Raw genomic sequence first — 20,422 nt, forward strand, 5'->3', positions numbered from 1 at the left:
TACACAACATTTCATGAGAATCGGTCCAGCCGTTTCGGAGGAGTACGGGAACGAACATTGTGAAACGAGAATTTCATATACATATACGATATACGTTATGGTCTAAAAGCCCCGTTACGATGTTTCGCAAATAAATTAAAAATTTTATTCCCATAACATCAAGGACTGTTCTCCAACTGTGACCAGAAATAGGGGACTACTGAAAATCAGCGCTGCGACTGCTTTTCAGATGCAGCATGTACTGGCGAATCTCATTTTTAGTGCCAAGCTGCTACATTTCAGTTTTAAGTTGTTTTTAGTTTCAATAGCCTGGTATTAGAACAAATTATTTCTTTCTTTTATATATATTTCTTTATTATTAAGGTTGAATATGCAGAAAGAAAAACAAAATATTTGTTCTACTATTTACAGCGTGATACAAGTCTACAAAACAAAGATGTAAAGAAATGTACAAGCGAACGAAAGTGGAGATCAAATTATGATATTATTTTTGGGATTGATTCCACGATTTATCCTACTATTGTTGACTGTGTGTGAAATAAATTCTTATATCTTTTAAAGTTCTGAAAAAAGTAACCTAACAAGAACTTAAAGACTAGAAACACATATGTCCAAAACCTCGGAAGGATGCTGTGTGAAGTCGATTTTGGAGATCTCAGCATCAGTCGAGTCTTCATCATGGGGGTCCGAAGACACGCTGATCCGTACACCGCTCGAGCTGTACGAGAATTGGCCTGAAATATATTGTATATGTAGACTATGATGGCTGGTTTTATTATGTTATCTTATCTATAAGCTGGTGGACAATAGGACTGTCAACTGTTTAAAAAACAAACAAATATATAGTATACCGTTTTCAGGATCTCAATTCTTAACACTGTAATTGTTAGACTTAGACGCTTTCCCAAGTTATTTTTTTTAGACAGAGTGCGCTCTATGCAGTGCAATCCAAACATAATCTTTACTAATATTATGAAGCTGAAGTGTTTGTTTGAACGCACTTATCTCTGGAACTGCTGTGCTTTCAGTGTCAGATAGCCCATTTATTGAGGAAGGCGTGTACGTGGTATACATATATGTATCACGGGCGAAGCCGGGGCGGACCGTTAGTGACTAATAGTAGTGGAGTTGTTCTTGCGTTTTTCTTGATAAACTTCAAGTGTGCATTTCGATTTATAAACAGAAGTATGAGAAGAAAGAACTTGGAGGTAGAATCGTAGTATCCTAGCATCCTAATCCTACGCATGAAACTAAAAAATGGGAACTCACTAAAGGGCAATCCGAAAAATTGTCTAAAAATATTCTATCTAGTATTATTATTAGTAGTATTCTATTTAGTAAATAAGTCGGAAGTTACAAATATAGGTTATTTAACGTCACAGTGATAAATATGTAACAGGTTCACAGTTATTTGAGTTCAGGGGTCAAGGCGTACTATGACGATTTATTACTATTCAATTGAAGATTAGGCTAGACTAGCAATAAATAGAACTACAAAAGCGTTTCATCTCAAATAAAGCACAAAACTTTAGGAAATGCAATAATCTTACTAAACACTAGCTCCGCCCCGCGGTTTCACCCGCGTAAGTCCGAATCCCATAGGAATATCGTGATAAAAGTTGCCTATATGTTATTCCAGTTATCCAGCTGTCTACGTACCAAATTTCATTGCAATCGGTTGAGTAGTTTTTGCGTGAAAGAGTAACAAACACACACACATCCTTACAAACTTAGTAGGATAGGATGTGTATAAGAGTTACTTTTTAAAACCACTCAGCATTTAATAAGTTTGTTGTCTGTAAATCATAATATGTATAACCACCTACATTCATTAAAAACCCAAATAATATGGTTCAGAAGTTTTATTTATTTAAATACTTTATTGTGTTGCTAGCATAAAATACAATACAGTGAAAGAAATATTTATATTTACTAAGAAAACAACACAGAAGGCGGCCTTATCACATGTGAGCAATCTCTTTCAGGCGACCAACGGAACGCGTGATAACAAATATACAAAAGGACTCATTTCGGAGACAGACAAAAATTGTTTTTTATTTATTTATTTTTTCATGTCATAGCGGGCAGCTGAGCTGGTGGTTCGCCTGATGGTAAACGAATATCACCGCCCATGAACATTCGCAAAGGTAGTGCCTCTGCGAATGCGCTGCCCGCTTTTAGTGGGTAAGGGAAAAGGAACGAATTCATGACAGGAAAGAAGGAATGGACTGGGACGGGTGAGGAAAAGGAAATAGGTCAGTTTTATATGAAATATGTTACGTATTTTGTATTTACGAACAAATAAAACGTTGTTTCATATGTATAATAAAACTGATCGCACATAATGTGAGATAGCTGACACACATGCACAAAATAAAATAAATCTCAAAAAAAAAAAATCAAAACATCATATGGTACACTATAACTCTAATCTGAATAAGCTTGATCCTATAAATAATATAATAAAATAAAATAATAGTCTATTTTTTTTTTGAAAAGTCTTCGATTAAAAACGATCGAGATTAAATTATAATGAAAGTGACAAAGAAGTTTATTTGATATTAATTAAGTGGCTTCTTTGTCTCACAGATAGTGTTCTCTATCCATTTTTAATCCTATAAATGAAAAAATCTATGAGACGTTTTACTGAGAAAATAAAAAAAAAATGCTCACCACTACTCGTATTTGGTCCAGGCATGCTGATAGTCGTCACGGAAATGCGACCTCCTTCCACCTTCACCGCCTCACCCTCGCTAGTCATCGCGTTCATCGTACAACTACTAACATCACCCACTTATCGATAGTTCACTGCACTACACTAGCACCGTAACGAATGAAAAAAAATAACATCCAAAAATATCGATATATCTTCCTTTAAATCACGCTACAAAAATATTGGTACGATCATCTCGCGTCTCTAGTCGATAAGGCATCCGAGTGAATCAGCTTTTTTGTAGCCCAGTGGAACACGGTGTATTCACATGTTCTCAAACTCGCCGCGGTCCCAAGGTGCCTCGCTATGTTACTTGACGCACGCGGGAAACTCGAAATCATCTTGTTAATCTGCAACAAATGAAAAACATTTTATAATTGTAGTCATTCATTGATACTTATTGTTATATTTATTTTGTTTTTATACGTTAACAAAACTGGTTTATCACCTAAAAAATTTAAATTACATTCTTTGTTATTAAACGAAATATAAAACCAGACGTGTTCTAATTTTAAATACCGCGTGGAAAAGTTCACGCGCCCGTTTTCAAAATTGGAATAAAGCTGTCGTTCGGAAACGGTGTTTGTGTACACATACGACGACACGCGTAGGGCCGTCGCGGCGCGGCCTTGCCGGCGTACCCAGTGTTGTGCGATAGCACTGCGTGTTATCGATACCGCGACGCCGCGACCTCCATGTCATTGGCATTATGTTTATAATGCACGGGCGTCGTACCGACGCGATAATGTGAATGAGTTGTATTAATTGCCATTATAATAATGCTAATTGCGTTTTGAATAAACCATATAACGTCGAAATACAATTAAAAATGGATATACCTTTTTATTGTAATTATTTACTGCTTTAAATGGTTCACAAAGTTTGTTGTTAAAGAAAGCGATTACCTCAAGCTCGTGGAATTTACATTTGATAAGATAATATTAACTTATCGACAGCAAAACAATCACTAGCTGTATAAAATGTAGGAGTGGGGGGAGTAAAGCGGCCTTCACAGAGCCGGTTGTAGCGGCCGGTCGGTCGCGATCATTTCGCCTTTCGCGTAGACTGGTCCGCCGCTCCCAATATAATACCATTCGCTTATTTTATATTAGCTATTAAGTTTAAAGGCTTTTATGGAAACAAATCTAACTTAAATTTTAAATATATTGAAAGCATTAAGGGGACGATAGTTAATTATATAGATATGAAAGAGCTGAGCTCTGTCTGGCAAACCAATTAATGTCCAATGGGCCTTTGCTCCCCAGACATTTCTTGGCTATCGCTATCATTCAGACAGCCGTTGCCTTGGCAACACCGGTAATTGCCAATTACACAATGCATCGCTTACATTACATGTTGCAGGAGCTTGCTGTTAGGAAATCTTGGCACTGCTTGCACTCGAAAAATAGCAATGTAACGAAACTATAAAATTAAATTAAACATTTACGAATATTTTTTGAATTACAAACCGCTTTCCAAAATGCAATATCACTCGCTATTGTTTTCCTTGTTATTTATTACCGGTTGTGTTATGTATGTATATTGAGAATCGAAAAGTCGGAGTCTCGATAAAAGGAGCAAAACTACACGCAAGATGGCGTCATCGTGGCCTAGACAAGGCCGAGCGGTCATTTGTACGATACGTCAGACTAGCGCCTTTGTCTGCAAATTGTTGATAAACAATTTTAAAACCCTCTTTCACACATAATATATTAATAAAACATGATATATTTCAACACATTGTTCAATACAGTTTATTGTATGCAAATAATAAAATTAAGGTTAATAAATGAGTTCTGACAAATTAAATACATAATAAATCATACGTAAAAATAGTTTATTAACAGTGATGCAATATGATTGAATTATTATCAGGCATACAGTAAAAAGAACGAATACTAGTTCTTATAGTCACAAGTAACTATATACTACTTATTTAAATTTCAGGGAATTGAAAGTAAATCTGCTTTCATACTATCGTAAAGTGTTACCGCGTATTTAAAGAGTACTAAAGTCTTGTGTATGCTCAACTTAGTGTCCATTTATCGTTGATTCATTGATCGAGACGAGGCGACGACCGATTATTATCTTAAGGTCGCAGTACTATCTGTGTGACGTAAGCATCATACCACGTATTGTGATAATGAATTCGTTACGGCAGGTGCTCTGCAAAACATTAATTAAAACAAATGATTAATTTATATATTTTATACTGTGTTAAGAAACGCAATCCTCGATTGCAACATTCATTAATTCAGCGATCTTGCAATAATAAAAATTCAGATTACTACAAGTCAACAAACTTCGATAACTATTGTATATAAAACACTCGGCCACTGTGAAAACAATCGATCATGACTTAAAAAATATGTCGCAATTACGATCGTTGACTTCAATACGTCACCATCAGATAATTGGCGGTGCTGACGTGTGGAATACTTGAAATTTCCCCTGTCCTTGACCCTGATGATTAGAGGCCGTTCGAGAGTACAACGCACCCTATCACCCACGCACTAACTAAAATAGATGAGGTGAACACTCTAGCCAGTTGACTCCTGTAAATTACGAGACAAAGAACTTCATTTCATTAAACTTTTATCAACGTATTGCACTCAGGGCCTACACGATGAAAATCACAGTATAATAGCAGTTCGCAGTATAATAGCTAATTATAGAGTTTAAATGAAAATACTCACTATAATAGTTTAAAAGAACCAAGAGGTGAACGACATTTCTAATGAAAGTATTGCTAACTAACTCATATCTCATAGGTGCATCCACGGTCATGCACCTCATATATATAAATCACTGTATACCTTCGGGATTAGCTTCACGATATAAAAGTAATTTGTAATTCCAATTCAATATAATCCAATGTCTATTGCTTTCATAAAACCAACACAATGTTACACGATTCCGTTTTTGCTGTTAACTTAACTTTATAAGACAAAGTTCTCTGCGTCTGTCTGCTCGTGGTAAACTCAAAAAATATTGCACCAATTTTTATTTTGTTCACCAAAAATAGCGTGGTTTAGAAACTTTTAAGTATGAGAGTTGTTAAGTTATAAAAAGCTAGTATAATATATATATATATATATATATATATATATATATCTAATATATAAAATTCTCGTGTCACAATGTTCTACTCTATACTCCTCCGAAACGGTTTGACCGATTCCTCTGAAATTTGGTAAGCATATTGGGTAGGTCTGAGAATCGGCTAACATCTATTTTTCATACCACTAAACTATAAGAGTAAGGCAGAACAGCGTTTGCCGGGTGCAGCTAGTAATATATAATAAAATCTATAATGCTGTTAATTTTATTTTTCAATTAAACACCCAGACGACAGCTGTCCAAATGTTCGAAACAAATAAAGTGACTCTGAAACGCGAAATGTAATGTTGAACATTTAAAGCTGGCATTTGTTTGTTTAAATGTCGCTGGAGGACTAAGGTCGTTAGTAACTGTGTTGTGTCGACAAGGTTTTACGATAAAATCTGCGTTTCGATTATCGATGTCGTAATTAACCCCGTCACCGCACTATTTGCGCCTAGACCGGTAATTTTTTTGCGTTTTTTATTTTAACTGATATATATGAAGTTAGATTGGCGAGTCGTATAGCCAAGGTTGAAGTTCGGATTTTCCACGGGCAGTGATTGTGTACCGTTCCATATGTTTCATTCGGTTTATATGAAAATAAAACTAATTGAGTAATAATTGTGTTTCCTTTCAGCGAGTTCATTTTGAAGGTCTTTAGAAATGTTAACGTAAGCGTTAAGAGTAAATTTTTAGGGTCCCGTAACCAAAGGATGAAGGTGACCGCCTCCTTGGCACAGTGGTTAACGCGTGAGCGCAGGACCGGTTCAATTCCCGGTGGGGACGTACAAAAAAAATGTCTCGGTCTGGCAGGACACAGAAGGCTGATCACCTACTTGTCCCTAAAGAAAATCGATCAATGAAACGGATGTACATCATCTGTCCCATACCCCACTAGGGGACACTGGACTTCACACACAACCAACAATTTTTTTCGCAGTTGCTATATAGCCTATGTGTACTGAACCATAAGTACTCTTGGTACGACTCGCTCTTAACCGATTCTTATTGTTTATTTTATTAGTATTTTACGTATATTAATATAAAATTTTAAGGAAATATAACATTGAAAAAATTAAAAACAGACAGTGTATATTTGTCCATTTAAATTGTTTGGATTTAAAAACATCATTTTCTGTATTCTGTAACACATACATTACAAAAACATATAATTTTTTAATACAAGGGTGTATCAATTTATATTTTACAAGCGGTCCGCCCCGGCTTCGCCCCTGGTACATAATACATACATAGCCTATAGCCTTCCTCAATAAATGGGCTATCGAACACTGAAAGAATTTTTCAAATCGGACCAGTAGTTCCTAAGATTAGTGCGTTCAAACAAACAAACAAACTCTTCAGCTTTATAGTATTAGTATAGATTGAAGAACATCATGTTAATGTTTTTTTTGTCATTGATTATTATTTCCATATCAATATAATCTATTGATTAAGGTTATTAAGCAATATTTGAAAGGAGACACAAAAACATATTTTTTTTTATTTCGATGACTTAGTGTTTTTTGTTGTCTGTACAAATTTGTACTAAACGAACTCCGTAGTTGGTAATCTATGGATTTATTGCAAGTTTCATAAAATACTAGCTGTTTGCCCCGGTTTCACCCCTGGTGCATGTATAGCCTATGTCATTCAGTCTAATTGCTTTCTAATGGTGAGAGAATGTTTGATATCGATTCAGCCGTTCACGCGTGACCAAGAGATATAGGGATTCATTTTGATACATACAGATACCAAACATTTAAACCACAGGACCTTAAAAACACTTCTACAACAAGTTAAATAACAGATACCCGTTTTTGATTTAGTTTCAGATTTTCTACTTCGTAGTCTATACCAGTACCATAAAGAGTAAGATTATTATGCATGTTGTATGTTTGTAATGTTTTCACACAAAAACTACTGTACCGATTTCAAAAATACTTTCACCATTAGAAACCTGCAACTGTCACCGAGTGATCCAGCCTATATACTACATGTATCACAGGGGCGATCAGCTGGTCTTTTATAGAAGACTATTTAGTTTACCCGCGTAAGTCTGTATCCCTTAGGAATATCGGGATAAAAAGTTGCCTATGTGTTATCCCCGTTGTCCAGCTATCTATGTACCAAATTTCATTGCAATCGATTCAGTAGTTTTTGCGTGAAAGAGTAACAAACATACACATTCACATACAACCATTCGCATTTATAATATTAGTAGGACTCCCCTTCAGTTCTTCAAAAACAACCCCAATTTTCATTTAACCCGGTCTTTTGGCTCGTCGCGCCTATAATTCAAACGCAACCATATTTAAAGTCACCTATAACCAGCCAGCTAATGCTTTAGTGTCCCCAAGTAAATGTTGTACACCTTGATCACAGCTCGCAATTGCAGCGGAATGGCGATTGCCCAACGCTGACCCGCTGAAACTCATCGTACTTCGCATTAATTACATCGAACAGCGAACGCGTATCGTAATTTTCCTTGAATATTTCGTATCTATTCACTGCATGGTATAAAACTAAGTCGTTATCGCCTGTATGCCTAGATCTTAAAATTACACAACAGATTTTGATGAGGTCCTTTTGACATATAGAATAATTCAAGAGGAAGATTTATATGCATCTATCTATAACATCTTTAATACTACTCTCAATTTAACGCATGCGAAGCCGCCAGCTAGTTGTGAATAAAAAAAAACAAACAAAGAAGTAGAAAGTTCAAAGGTGACAAACACAAAAAAAACCATATGAGAATCTCCTTATTGCCTTGAAATCGCTTGATAATATAAAATAGAAAAAATAAAGCTCCCATTCACCGAACGAACACGGAACACCATTAATATTATTGCTTACTGGCCTCGATGCCGTAAAAATTGTACAATATCCTACAATTATCTTAAAACCTCTTACTTGTTTTTTTTATCGTATTATAGTAGAACAGCTTCTTTAATAATAATTAAAGATATTATAGATATTATATTAATAAAAATAAAATATATTATAGATATTTTATTTTTTTTTATTTTAAAAAATTACGCGGGTTCGAATCCCGCGTCGTGCTCATGTTTTACTAGTTTTTAAAAAATTTTTAGAACAGCTTCTTGTTTTACATATTCTTATATTTATGAAATCTATATTTGAAACTTCCTATCAACTTTTTTCGAAGAAGGGAAATCTTGCATAGATACCCACGGCCTCCGAGGAAGACACTATGATTATATCGAATTCCTACCTACTTAAACACCGCTGTGTTCCGTCCAGCCGCTTTTATATACTCTTCAACCTTCCCAGGATTACAACAAACATTTCAAAACGAAAATCACCTAAATCAGCCATTTGCTCAGATGAACTTTTATATATATTCTATCTCTTATAACTCATTTGCCACAAAAAATAACACCAACCCATGTCCATACAATATACATAGTTATCAAAAATACCTTAGAAATGTTATTATTGAGCACAAATCTCGAACAAACATCAGCCAACTCTATACCAACAGCACATTAGTTAGCGTCTGTATCATACATCATAATCTCTTACTTCTACGCTTCTAAATTCTGCCCGTCAACTGTAATAAGATATAACGACCTCGGCATTCTGTAACGTGATACTCAATATCGCACTGTCATTTGGTAAAACGTTTTGATTGGATCGTGAACGCTACAGGTGTACACGAAGTTCGTAACACCTAGGTAAGGTATTGGTTGAAAGGCGATTCAATATTAGTATTAATTAATAGGGTAAGGAAAACGATATAAGCATATCCTTTTCCTTACCCTTCCCAGTCCTTTCCTTTATTCCTCTCATCAATCCTTTCCTAATCCCTTCAGAATTAAAGTCGGCAATACATTTGTAGAGGCGAAAGGTCTGCAATTGACCTTATGCCTCTTCAAATGTTCATGGGCGGTGGTAGCGCTTACCATCAGGCGTCCCACCAGCTCCATTGCCGACTATGACATAAAAAAAAAGTAAAATTTGGAGATGCGTAAGAACGATTGCAGACCTAACGCCTCTACAAATGGATTGCTGATTGAATTAAAATAAGAAAGGGATTAAGAAAGGATTGACAAGAGGAGTAAAGGAAAGGACTGTAGTAAGTGTAGTGGTAAGGAAGAGGATATGGGCCTCCAGCTCGTCATCATTTAAAACGTCATTTTAAACTTTTTTTCTATTATAAAATTAACAATAAAATAAAAACGAAATTTTCAACATACAAAAAGTAAAAGAATCCTTATATAATTAAGAATCACTTTTTTTAGAATTGTGATATTTCAACATATGATATGCGAATATATTTTCCCCAATTCAAATAATTTAAGTAATATAATTAACATAAAACATCTTATTATAAAACCAAAAAACACTAACGTTTAGGTTTTATTGATATTATATTTTTGCGATTTTTCTAAGCTAAGAAAAACAAAATCAACTCTGATTGTTTTTTACAACCTTATTTTATTTGCGTGATACTTCAAGTCAAAATCCGACCAGCAGTTTGGACTATAGTGCCAAAGAAATTGACATACATTACGTACATACAAACACTAGAAAAACATTACCCTGTCGATCGCAGTCGGTCAAAAGCAGCAGAGGAATGTGGTTTCGGTTATATCCGTTTGGTGATTGCATCACGATATGTTTAATTAAATCGAATATGCATTTATCTCTGTCAATGAATCACATCTATTCGCTTTGTACCCACTTTGTACCTACAAAAACTGGGGAAAGGAAATTCCTCAGTAACTATGAGCGTAAAACTGCATTATAAATATTTAATATTTAGTTTCTTTGTACTAAATACTTATTATAATAACTTTAGTGAGAGTTAATCAGCAGAATTAATTAAAGAAGACCGTAGATTCAAAACTTATCGGATCGTTTCAATAACAAGCAAATAAATAATATGTGAAGTAAGATTAGCGATAATGAAAATTTCGATTTGATCATTTTCAAAAGTTGATCTCTGCGAGATATTTACCGCCTTATAGAAATATCAAGTCGATAGTTTCAATGTGTGACAGAAAAACATAAGAGAACCGATCTGGATCTATACAAAAAAACATTTAATTCAAACAAAATCAATGAGAAAAAAAAAATTGTATCCCTCCTCTTGCATACAAAACATTAAAAAACCATGACTTTCGCCTTTACAACCATCGTAATTAGTCAAAAGATTTCGCAACACGGAAACGCAGCGGGCACCCGGGTACCGTGGCAAGTGGGGGAGGGGTAGCGGCGGAAAAGTGGGGGACAGTAAATGGGTCGAAACAACCGCATTCCACGGCCGAGCCGACACTTCAAGGTATGCAACTTAGCTGCGTTTGATATAAAAACATTATCGTGATATAAAAATACCTAAGGCGGGGAGCAAAAAATGCGTATGGAAGATTATTTTTTTATATTCATGAACTGAAAGTAGGCTTTCAAACTGGTTTATATCACATATAAACAAGCGGATTAACCCATTAAAACAAAATTAATATTGAGAAATTTTGAAAGAATCGAAAAAATTTGAACACGAGGCGGGATTCGAACTCGCGTTTTTTGGAAATCCGTAGCAAAGCCTAGCCTCTCGGCCACCCGTGATCCCGCCACAGTAATCGAATTTCTCGGTTTTATGTGTGTCTAAGGGCATTTCAATGCTATAAAACTAAAAATTAAATGTAGATATGTCTTGCATTTATTTATTTCACAATACATCATCAACAACCAATTGCAGCTGTATCGTAATCGTCATCTCAATTGCATAACTCTGCCTATGATCTTTCAAAATACTATATTATTTGTAATAAGCCGCTATAATATATTCCTAAAAGAAAGGTCATGCAAGCGTGCACCAATTCAAAGAAAACATTTAAACCAAGGAACAAAATGTACTCATAAACTCCTATATTCAAAGACCTTGGTGCTTTGTGTTCAAATCTAGAAATTTTAAATTAGTAGTTTCGGAAAATTCATTTACCTTCCGGAAAACGTGGGAGCAGCCATTTTGTGCCAATGAGGTGGCTAAAAGCTTAATCCCTCCTATTTAATATCTTTCTAAATACCGCAAATGTAAAATGTCCTTCCCATAATTAATTATTGTCCGTTCACTGTTCATTAAATAGAATGATATACGAACTAAAAATAGGCGCAGACCTAGCCTTGTTAACATTCCATAATGAGTCATTGAAAAGAATGTCAATCCTTGCAAATTTGATCCGCTCTGCAGACCCTCTTTATTGAAGCTTGATCCGGGGTCTCTTCAATTATTATTATTTCACCCGCGAAAGTCCGTATCCCGTAGGAGTATCGGGATAAAAAGTTGCCTATATGTTATTCCAGTTGTCCAGCTGTCTACGTACCAAATTTCATTGCAATCGGTTCGGTAGTTTTTGCATGAAAGAGCAACAAACACACACACATCCTTACACAACAACTTTTTTTAATATTGTAGTAGGATAGGAAGTAGGAAGTAAGATAGTAGGATAGTAGGATATGAAAATGTATACCGACTGTGTACTGATGATGTTCATTGATTACAAATCTAAGGAACTTACTGGTCTGATTGGAAAAATTCATTCAGTGTCATATAGTAGCCTATATAACATTATGTATGTTATGTAACAAATACATAATGACATATAACATTTTATTTAATTCCAAATATAACTAGAAACAAATCAATCGTTAATCTGTGGTCTTGCTCATCTTGTTTTATAATTATAATTTGTGTGATGACGAATCGGAAATTCTTATCCATTTGATCACATTTCGACGAATTTGAATGTTACATTTTTATGAAATCCATATATAGTGTTTTTGATATTCAACTCTACAGATAGATTGGGTGAAGTAAACTTAAACGAGAATTTTAAAAACGATACGGGTGAGGGTCTTATACTGAAATTGTACAATGGATCGATCAATCGACGGTATGTTATGTTTCATTTACTCGATAACTCCATAGGTTTGCATTCAATTGAAGTCCCCAGAATGATTAAGTGGTACCAGCCCTTTGGACATCTGTAACCTTTTTGCAGAAGAATCCTACTAATATTATAAATTCGAAAGTTTGTAAGAATGTGTGTGTGTTTGTTACTCTTTCACGCAAAAACTACTGAACCGATTGCAATAACGTTTGGTACGTGTGATATTTCGGGAGTTATAGTAAAACGAACTGGACAGACTAGACAGCTGGACAACTGGAATAACTTATAGGCAACTTTTTATCCCGATATTCCTACGGGATACGGACTCACGCGGCTAAAACCGCGGGGCGCAGCTAGTTATTACATAAATGTGTCCTTTTTACCTTTGTACAACTCACTACAACTATCACTGCACCACATCTGAACACACATTTCCAAAGCTAAGAACAGTGAGTAATCGAAAATACGATACAAATTCGGTGACTCAAAACGAGTACCTAATATCTATCGTAAAGGTCTCCTCACAACGGAACGATCAACTACCGGGTATACATTTCATGTATCTAATAAACCTGTCAACTCACATGTCACTCCAATCTCGTTCAGTTAATGAATATCACCAACAAGTCTATAGCATAAAAAGTTGTTTGTATTGAATTATTACCATTCGTGGCTAATGATTAGCTACACCTAATCAAAGTTACATGAATTATTTGCTGTTATTTTTTGCTATCAGTATATTAATATGCGATATCGGTAGCGAGTCATAGCAATTTCATAAGTTTATCTTAATAATCGGATCGTCAGGATTAAAAAATTTCTTTTCTGTATAAGAGCTAGGGAGACCATTTAGTTGATTCTGTCATTGGAGCCTGTTTGATGTATTATTCGTTGCTTGAGCAAAACAAGTACCTAATGAAAGCGCATTATAAACTCTTTTGTTAGGTACTAAATCATCTAAAATTACCAGCATATTTAAAAACTGTCGTAGTCTAAATCGTTGATATTTACAGAGCAAATTGTCTAGGCTCTATTCAATTTACATCCTTATAAACAACTACCAGGCCAACTTAACAAGAGTTCAGTTCAAAGTACATCTCCATATCGCAATCCGCTGCTAGCTTTTCAACTTTCAACCGGCTATAACATCCGGGTAACAGAGCAACCCGGTCAAACCCGGATAACATTAGGAACTGGCCCTTATCGGCGCCACTGTCAAGACCAGTTTCCGACTGACTCACTCGATAATGTTTTCGCGGAATTACGTTTCGAACCAGCTACACCGTTGTAAAACCTTCGAAGTCTGGCTTTCTGTCTTGCCCAATTTCCAGTGTTCCCGGCTGCGGCAAATGACAGCGATATATACCTCGTATTTCATAACTAATAAGGTTTTTATTGTAACAATAACAAAGAACACGAACGTGTGGAAATTTGAAAACTATAACATACCTACTACATTATTGAGACCCACATAGGAGGCCTGTGTCCCAGCAGTGGGAACACATATGGTCTGATGATGATGAGATTATTGAGGAGGTATCTCCTACGTGTAAAGTGGGAACGACGAATTCTTATTTTCGTCTTTTCTTTTGTTTTATTTAACTACTTTTTTGATGTGATAAGCGTGTGCAAAATGGCAAACCGCGGACAGACAGACATACAGACGGACGTGACGCAACCAAAACGGGTACCCTGGTGACTACGGAACCTTAAAAAAGCACCAAACGAACGCTTTCTTTGCAATCGGTTAAAAATTATACACATGCACAGATACAGTGTAGTATTATACATACATGCAAGCGGTAATGACTTGCTCATGGGCAATGGGCACATCAATTTCCACATTGCAACACTTAGGAACAAAAGATTGCGCTTCGCTACGGGACGATGCAATTTTGTGACGTGTTACGCAATACTATGCTGTGGATATGAGTTGAAGCTATCAAGTTTTTATGGACGCAATTACGTGGAAGCATTATGGAAAGTATTTGTGTTTCCTTATTTCATGTACATTTTTATGTATGTATTACACATTAAAACATATATAAAATGGCATGTCTCTTTAATTAAGTTGAAAGGTCGTTTTGTATCTTTGTTTTTCGGATACAATGTGAGGGTCTTAAAGCGTAGAATGAACAGGTACCTAAAAGGGAAGGCTTGAAATATGAAATTTATCGTCTAAAAAGGATAGCATTTAATAGGTGGTTTAAAAAAAAAACTTGTAATTTTAAACTGTTTTAGAAAAAACATATATTTGACATATTGTTTTATGTATAAAGAAGGCCATATTTAACTTTGAACTATTCTATAATCTTATCTTATTAGCAGCATATCCGCAAACAAATTTGTTTTCAAATAAACATTCGTGTTTCACTTCAATACTTAAGAACACAATATACGTTTATCTCAATGTCTGGTACATAAACATATAACCGATCCATAAATCCCCTAATTGGCTGAGCATTATTAGCTCAGATTACCATAATATATCGTATAACGGTACACGACAGATCGTGTCGTATCTGTGCCGTCAGAACAGAACTGTGTCGCCGACTACCGCTAGGGTCACTGCAAGGAAATGTCAAGATACGTATTAGCATTGTTTTTAATTAACACGACACGACACGATGTTATAGTGTACTTTTAAAATCGGTATAATATATATCACGATGTATTATACAGATTCAATAAGTAGGTATAACATGTTAAGCGGATACAAATAAAAACTGTTAGGAATTAGAGGATTTTCTTGTTATTTACACATCGAAACCTAAAACACAGTAGTGTTAATTACCGACATCAGATATAATGTCCACAGAAATCCTTCCACAGATTTTGAATGTGCTGAAAATATAACCGAAATATACGTCATAATAGAACAAAAAAACAAGATACATTTCCTTGTTAGATTTGTCTCAGCAATAAATGATATCTTTAATAGTTTTTTTATATCATAATGGGCAACTGAACTGTGTGTTTCGCCTGATGGCGATGAGCGATCATCAACGCCCATAAACTTTCACACAGGTAATGCCTCTGCGAATATGCTCGTCGCTTTTAAGGAGTAAGGGATAAGGGAAGGATTGATGACTGGAAAGGAGAATGGACTGGGAAGGGTGAGGAATAGCAAAACGGGCTATATGTATAGCAAAGAATACACCACAGACGTATGTAATATTTGTACCGTAAGAGTCTATGAAGGATTTTGAGCAACTATGTATAGGCTACGACGATGGAAGTAAATAAAAAAAAAGAAATACAGATAAACATCAAAATTAAAAGCATTTTCAACTATTAATAAAAATTAATCGCCAGTTTGCGATAGCGAAAGACTATCGCACTCCGCGTTCTTTGTTGAATACAAATTTTATTTGCATAATAAATGCTAAAATACGTGCATTACGTACTAATAGAAAATAAGACAAAGAATATACGACCTGGCGATACGTAATTCACTTCCTACTGTTATCATAAAACATAATAATTATAAAAACGCAATGGATTTCTATGAAAAAGAACACATTGAACATGTTTGATATATTCACAAAGGTAAATGGAATAATTATAAATCTCCCATTGACAATATGTCCTTATATATCGAATAGTATGTAAAATCATAATAATACTGAGTTGGATTTTATAAACCACATCAAAGTTCAACATTTCAATGATATTTCGCTAGCGCACCTTTAATTTTTTTTCAAATGTCCCTCAACTTTTCCATTATAAAAAATTTATATACCCATTACCTAAATTATACGTTTTAAAATACGACGATAATTTAGCACAAAGCTTCATTTCCATAACACGTCACGCTTCCTGCCGTTGAAGGTCAAGTTAAAAGTTAACCGTCGAACAATCGAAATCCTTTGTACAATTAAAAAAAAAACACGGCCTCGATGACGTCATAGTACATGAGGAGAAAACATAGGGCGTATCGAGAGCTTATCAGTTTTTAATGTAGCTACGCCGAATTTGAATAAGGTCTCAAACATTATTATAATGCTTGAATATCAAACTAACATACACAGTTTCATGAAACATTTTTTTGATCGCACAACTTTGATTAATATTACGAGCGTTTTACGACCGTGAGATATAAATATTCGTATTAGTGTGTGACATAAGATTAAAGCATAAATTATATTATAATATATACATATAAGTATGTATGAATAACATAAATTATACATCATAATGTCAATATAACATCAATCAACAATCAATAAGTTGATTCGTTCATGAGAAAATTGTTTCACAATGTAACAGTTCGCTTGAATGTACTGACCACAACTCGTGCAGGTTATAAGCAACGGATCGCCCAAAATAAGTACAGAAAGCATTCTTTTTAATGACCTATAGCTATCAAAATTATTACTATTTTAATTCTATTCCACAAGCAGAATTAAGCAAACTTAAGACGATATGAACGAAGACACCAACTCTTTATCTTATCTATCAGAAGACAGAATAACATTCAATAACCCAATCAACGTGGACTTTGAACTCTACCATTGTATACTCTATAGTGCACTCTATGGTTTGGGAATTTAAAAATGGAACAAACATGTGAATAGACAATATGAAGGTCCCTGCTCCCTCGTACTAAGCAGACGCGCGCTGACTCACGCGGCCGCGCGCTTCCGCCTGATAGCAAGGTCACCGGCCGAGACGCACACACACACACACAAACAAACGACGCACACTAGCATACGTGAAAGCAGTGAGAGTACACTCGTGCACACAAGCTTTTACGCCCTATAACGTTTTTGCAGGGCAGACCGCCTTTTATTGCTAATGGATGGTACTTGTGTTTTACAACCTGTATTGATACGAATATTGTTGAAAAGCGTAAAACATAATAAAAATTGTAGGCATGTGTATATTATGTGGTGAATGTGTGCTAGATTAATTTGGTTCTGATATTGCGTACATTTACTTTGTTGTTATCATTCTAATAAATTCGAAACTAACTTCGTCTATCAATCAGTATAGGCATCTTAACTGGCTAAACTTATTTTAATGGACTTCTATCGGAACGAAAATGTATAAAGAAGAAATTTTTATATAACCAATAACACAAGCGAGTGAAGCCGCGGGCGAAAAATTAGTTACATTATAACAGCATCACTGCTCATATCCGCATAAATAGCATAGCGACAAAATGCCAAGAGGCTGTCAAAACAAGTCTATTTCTGTTGAAATAAAATTCGAGGTCGCGAACGCAGTCTACAATTAAACAGCTCTGAATTTTAATGCCACATATTCTTTATTCTAGTGCAACATCGCTTAAAGCATTTTACATGAAATTGCATTATATTTTATCAAATGCAATTTATCAATATTTTCGAATAATCTGAAAGCAAGAAATAATCAATCAAAGGATATTTTCATGTTCGATAAGATAGAATACAATTATTCCAATGCTATAGAGATAACGACCCTTTCTCATAGTACAGTACCTAAACATTGCGCATTGATTCAAAATTTATACTCATTTAAAAAAACGCCTTAATCAACAAATTCAAACCGTTCTATCTAAAAACATATCCAAATTTATAGCATTTTTTGCGAACGCGCTTACTCAAAGCCGAAACAATCACAGCAGTTTTGCATCAAAACCGATATCGACTCTGGGGAAAATCCACGATAATAAAAACAACCGAACGACAAAAACGCACGCAAACAGACCACCCATATGTTGTCATTTACATATTAGCGTATCACTTCCGCAACACCGTCAAATTTTACAGTTATTATGTGGAATATCTAATTATTACAGTTGTTCAGCAGTTAATCAATCTCATCCGGCAGTAAACAATGAGCCCAGATCCTATTTCAACATTCATTTTGCAATTAAACCGCTGTTGCCGTAGAATGGACCGAGATACATGCGCTGATAGCGAATGTTGCTTCCACTGCTTGGATTTTGTGTAAATTACATATAATTCCAGTTGCTACACATTGCTTATTGATTGCAAATCATGCTGAAACTAATATACTCTTTCCCGTACGACGCGTACGATGTTATTCCAGAACAATTTACAACTAGCTGCGCCCCGCAGTTTCACCCGCGTAAGTCCGTATCCCGTAGGAATATCGGGATAAAAAGTTGCCTATATGTTATTCCAGTTATCCAGCTGTCTACGTACCAAATTTCATTGCAATCGGTTTAGTAGTTTTTGCGTGAAAGAGCAACAAACACACATCCTTACAAACTTTCGCATTTATAATATTAGTATGATAGTATGATAGTGTAGGATGTAGGATAGTTAGTAGTAGTAGTAGTGTAGTGTAGTAGTAGGTTTAAATATTGGTATAATGATTTTATAGTAATAATTTCGTTATATACTTAGTTATGATTGTTCGAAGCTAAAGGTCATTGAATACTCCTTAATAAGAAACAGCTACAACGAAAAACACCTAACCACATTAACACTAACATACATACATTTAGAATGACATTTGCAGTGCAATATTCATATTTAATATCAACAAAATAGAATGACGTTAAACTGTCATAGTCACTAACCGCAGTCTTCTAAGTGCAACAATGCTTCCTTATTTTGCATATGCAAACCCCTGGCAGATTGTATGAAAACCGTTAGAATTCATATACATGTGTGCAGGTCATATACATGTGTGCATGTATATGTACGGAACGTGACAAGCCGTTTTATTATATTCGTTTCTGCAGCGCAATCACAGCCTACACATTAGATTTGTCTGTCGCAACAATTAGCATATGCGAGGGTGTGTCTGTTCTCGATGTGGACTACATGGATAAATATTTGAACTATTAGAACGCATACATTAGTCATTATATACTAAAGGCTAGATACAATGTTAGTGGATGAGAATTAGTTATATTCATTATAGATAGAACTATGTAACTTAGATTATATATGAAAGCGAATGGATACTCATGTATTGACAATCATCAATCATCATCAATTAAATTCTCAAAAATTTTCCTGCCCTATGAATATAAGATTTGTATGTGGGAGATGTTAGCTAATAAGAGGTTTTACAACTTTTAGAAAGGATCTGATTGACACGTTTCAGCTATTAGCTGGAGTTGTTAGTAAAGGCTAGTTCACAATAAAAAGTTAAAGATGTGATAGTCTTTAACGGATCTTAAGATATGTATATTATATATATAGATTGGTTATCTGAAATGCAGATATAATGCAACGTGAAGCCATGAACCGAAGCTAGTGTACGCTTTATTTTTTTTTATTTTTAGTAATGATTTAAAGTCTGGTTATACTCATCCTACTAATCCTACTAATATTATAAATGCAAATGTTTGTAACGATATGTGTGTGTTTGTTGCTCTTTCACGCAAAAACTGCTGGACCGATTGCAATGTAATTTGGTAGGCAGATAGCTGGACAACTGGAATAACGTTTAGGCACCTTTTTATCCCGATATCCCTACGGGATTCGGACTAGCGCGGGTTAAACCACGGGGCGCAGCTAGTTTATTATAACAACGAAATAAAACAAAAAGAATAATTAAATAAGAGGAAACAAATACGATCGGGTACCTTAATAATAATTTTATTACAGCAAGGTACCTATAACATTTATAAATATTCAAATCCAATCAATACGCAGTATATAATTGATAAATCAAAAGGAGAAGACCTTGATATGCAACTTTTTATTGAGAACGTGTCTGGCCGTTG

General features: G+C 35.0%; 1 protein-coding gene across 2 annotated transcripts in view; it reads right to left on the reverse strand.

Annotated features, from left to right (window-relative positions):
• Nucleotides 1–20,422, reverse strand: part of LOC119829918 (nuclear hormone receptor FTZ-F1 beta) — a 38,274-nt gene that overhangs the window by 16,309 nt on the left and 1,543 nt on the right. The window contains exons 1-3 of one of the 2 annotated variants that reach the window (XM_038352648.1): nucleotides 3,162–3,305; nucleotides 2,674–3,063; nucleotides 619–734 (exon numbers count right to left, since the gene is read on the reverse strand). In XM_038352648.1, the coding sequence (XP_038208576.1) occupies nucleotides 619–734; nucleotides 2,674–2,770 (213 nt within the window). In that variant the 5' untranslated portion in view covers nucleotides 2,771–3,063; nucleotides 3,162–3,305. Of the gene's footprint in view, nucleotides 1–618; nucleotides 735–2,673; nucleotides 3,064–3,161; nucleotides 3,306–20,422 lie in introns of those variants that run through there. The other variant, XM_038352647.1, reaches the window with a different exon arrangement.

Source organism: Zerene cesonia, chromosome 11, assembly GCF_012273895.1.
Source record: "Zerene cesonia ecotype Mississippi chromosome 11, Zerene_cesonia_1.1, whole genome shotgun sequence".
NCBI classification, from domain to species: domain Eukaryota; kingdom Metazoa; phylum Arthropoda; class Insecta; order Lepidoptera; family Pieridae; genus Zerene; species Zerene cesonia.